General features: G+C 39.9%; 1 protein-coding gene across 1 annotated transcript in view; it reads right to left on the bottom strand.

Annotated features, from left to right (window-relative positions):
- lmnb2 (lamin B2) overlaps window positions 1–2994 on the bottom strand; it is a 70940-nt gene that overhangs the window by 45137 nt on the left and 22809 nt on the right. The window contains exon 8 of the mRNA XM_017439812.3: window positions 562–782. Coding sequence (XP_017295301.1) covers window positions 562–782 — 221 coding nt within the window. The remainder of the gene's footprint in view (window positions 1–561; window positions 783–2994) is intronic.

The following is a 2994-nucleotide window of genomic DNA, read 5'->3' as shown; positions in this document are numbered from 1 at the left end:
GATTAGCCCTTTGGAGTTCAACGTCACAAGGTCAAAGTTCAAGGTCGCAACAGCACACGTGCTCTAACTCTGGAACCGTTCGACGTAGGAAGGCGAAACCTCACAACATGCCACAGTAGTCGTAACTATCCGGACTGAAGGCGATTTCGGACATTTTCCCAGAGCGCCACCTAGTGAAGGGCGCGGGAAGTGCACGGGAAATGCGCGGGAAGTGCGCCAAAGCGTAGAGGGCGGTCGCCAGAGTTCCCGCGGTCGCCATAGGCCGAAGCGGCACTGAGCTGCGAGGGCCGCCCAACGCTGCTTGCAGCTTTAATTAAGTTTTAATACTCAAACTGCTATATTTTTACTCATGATTATTATACAGTCAGAATCGCATACCAGCCCATACCTTCTTCCCAGCCATAATCACTGTTTTAAAACCAGTTTTTTTACATAGCTAACCAACAAAGAAAAGTATCTTTATAGTAACAGTATAGTATCTGATAACTCAGATGTGACATTGTTATGTACACCATTATTGTTTTGCAGTTGGAGTATTAAGTCATAAATGGAAATGTGTACCTGTGTTCCTCTCCCTCCAGCAGCTTTCTGTATGCATTGATTTCCATATCTAGAGCAAGTTTAACATCTAACAGCTCCTGATATTCACTGAGCTGAGCATTCATTTTGTCTCTTAGCTCAGACATTTCTTGTTCTTTTTCTTCAATGGCACGGCGGTGCATGTCTCGCTCTGCTGACAAAGTTTCCTCCAGCTCTTTGATGCGATCTTCTGAGGCAGCCACCTACAGACACAAATGAACAGAAGACTGATCAGAACCATAAAATAGGGCTGGGTGAAATTTTAGGATTTATCTTGGTACATGATAAAAATTACGATACTATAAATTCTGCCTCTAATCAATGTACTGTTTAATTCCACCCTATGAAGCAGACACAGTCTATATAATAAATGACACCTAGTGAAAACAGTCCATACAAAAGGATTGGGCTGGATGACTGAGAATCTACACCCAGGGCCTTAGCCAGACTTTTAAAAATACTGAGGTAAACCACTCATTATCCCCCTGCACATCAGTTACAATGAAGACCAAAACTTAATTAAAAAAGAAACATTTATTTAAAACAAGTGACTTGAATGTGTATATGACATGTATTTGTGTGTGTTTGTAAATTCATGGGGTGCAATGTCATCTTAAGCAACAGAGGACTCGGGGCACAACCATGACGAGTCACTGAAATGACATGAATTAGTTTATATAAATGTTGATTCAACACACAAGATTTTAGCATAGATTTTACCTTTTTATCAAATACCAGTGAGGTGTTGTAGTTTTGGAGCTGGACCAGTTCTAGTATGTAACACTGTGGTCTTGATCAATCAATCAAATTTTATTTGTACATTTCAGCAGCAAGGCATTTCAAGGTGCTTTACATAATTAAAAAACAAAACTCTCTAACCCTAATTTAGCCATAAGCAACTCTAAACAGGTGGGTTTTAAGTTGAGATTTAAAGGCACCCAGTGTTTCAGCTGTTTTACAGTTTTCTGGAAGTTTGTTCCAAATTTGTGGTGCATAGAAACTAGGGCTGCAACTAACTAATTTCAATAATCGATTAATCGGGCGATTATTTTCTCGATTAACCAATTAATCGGTCGTCTTGCCCAATGACTTATATGGATAATATGAGTCATTGAGCGTGCCGTTTCCTGTATGCTAACTGCTGCTAACAGAGCTCACAGAGCTAGTTCTGCTGCTTAACAACTTTAAGACAATGGAGAAAGACTAAACACAAAACCCTATTCAGCAGATTCTAACCTGCAGTGAGTAAAATATGCCCCCCAAAACGGTAATGGAGTAGCAGAAAGAAAGTTTGCAGTAAGGAAGAGGAGCCGTAGCTTCTTCATCATCATACGGAGAGGACGGAGTTTGTTCAGATTTCACAACGCGCTGCGGGTGACGCCACCGTTTCCGCGACAACGTTAGTGACGCATAAATTGCGCGACACATATCGATAATGAATTTTGTTGCCAACTCTTTTAATCATCAAATTTTATCGATTTTATCGATTCGTTGTTGCAGCTCTAATAGAAACTGAATTCTGCTTCTCCTCGTTTGGTTCTGGGGATGCAGAGCAGTCCAGAACCAGAAGATCTGAGGGGTCTAGACCGTTGGTACAGCGATAACAGATCTTTAATCTATTGTGGTGCTAAATTGTTCAGTGATTTATAAACTAACAACAGTATTTTAAAGTCTATTCTTTGAGCTACAGAGAGCCAGTGTAGGAACTTTAAAACTGGTGTAGGTAGGTAGGAACATTTATTTATATAGCACTTTTCAGCACAAGGCGACTCAAAGTGCTTTACAACACAAAAACAAAATTACAGACAGTTACAGAACATGATAATGAACAAAATTACAGTCAGGTACAAGATACAATGATAACTAATTGTCTAAATAAGCTAAGCTAAACTAAACAGATCTAAGCATGACTAAATGTACAGAACTAAACTAAAACTAAAAGGTACCAAACTATCTAAAAGTATCCCAGGCCCGCTATACAGCTGAAGTAAAACCAGACATATCTAAGCATGAGCTAAGACAGTCAAAAATAGTAGCTAAACTAAACAGTTTAGTTCTGTAAATTTAGTCATGCTTAGATCTAAGTGTACAGGAAGATAAAGCTAAACAGTACAGAATTTCTAAATGGTACCAGTGGCCCGATAAAACAGCTGATGTAATAATTACTAAGATAGAGAAAGAGGGAAATGGGGGGGGGAGGGGTTGAGAGAGATGACAGAAACGAGTGCGACAGCAGAGTATGAGTATGAGAATGTGTGTGTGTTTCCAGACGGTAGGAGGCGGTATGATGCATTTGTGTGTGTGTGTTTGTGTGTGTTTGCAGAAAAGTCCATGAATCACATTCACAGATGTTCACAGGCAAGAGGGCAACAAGCTTCTGTTGACATAAATTCCAGGGAGAATTGATAAGACTTT

The sequence above is a fragment of the Kryptolebias marmoratus genome, linkage group LG18 (assembly GCF_001649575.2).
Source record: "Kryptolebias marmoratus isolate JLee-2015 linkage group LG18, ASM164957v2, whole genome shotgun sequence".
Taxonomy (NCBI): domain Eukaryota; kingdom Metazoa; phylum Chordata; class Actinopteri; order Cyprinodontiformes; family Rivulidae; genus Kryptolebias; species Kryptolebias marmoratus.
The sequence above is the reverse complement of the archived record's forward strand: the minus strand, read 5'-3'. Positions and strand labels throughout refer to the sequence as shown.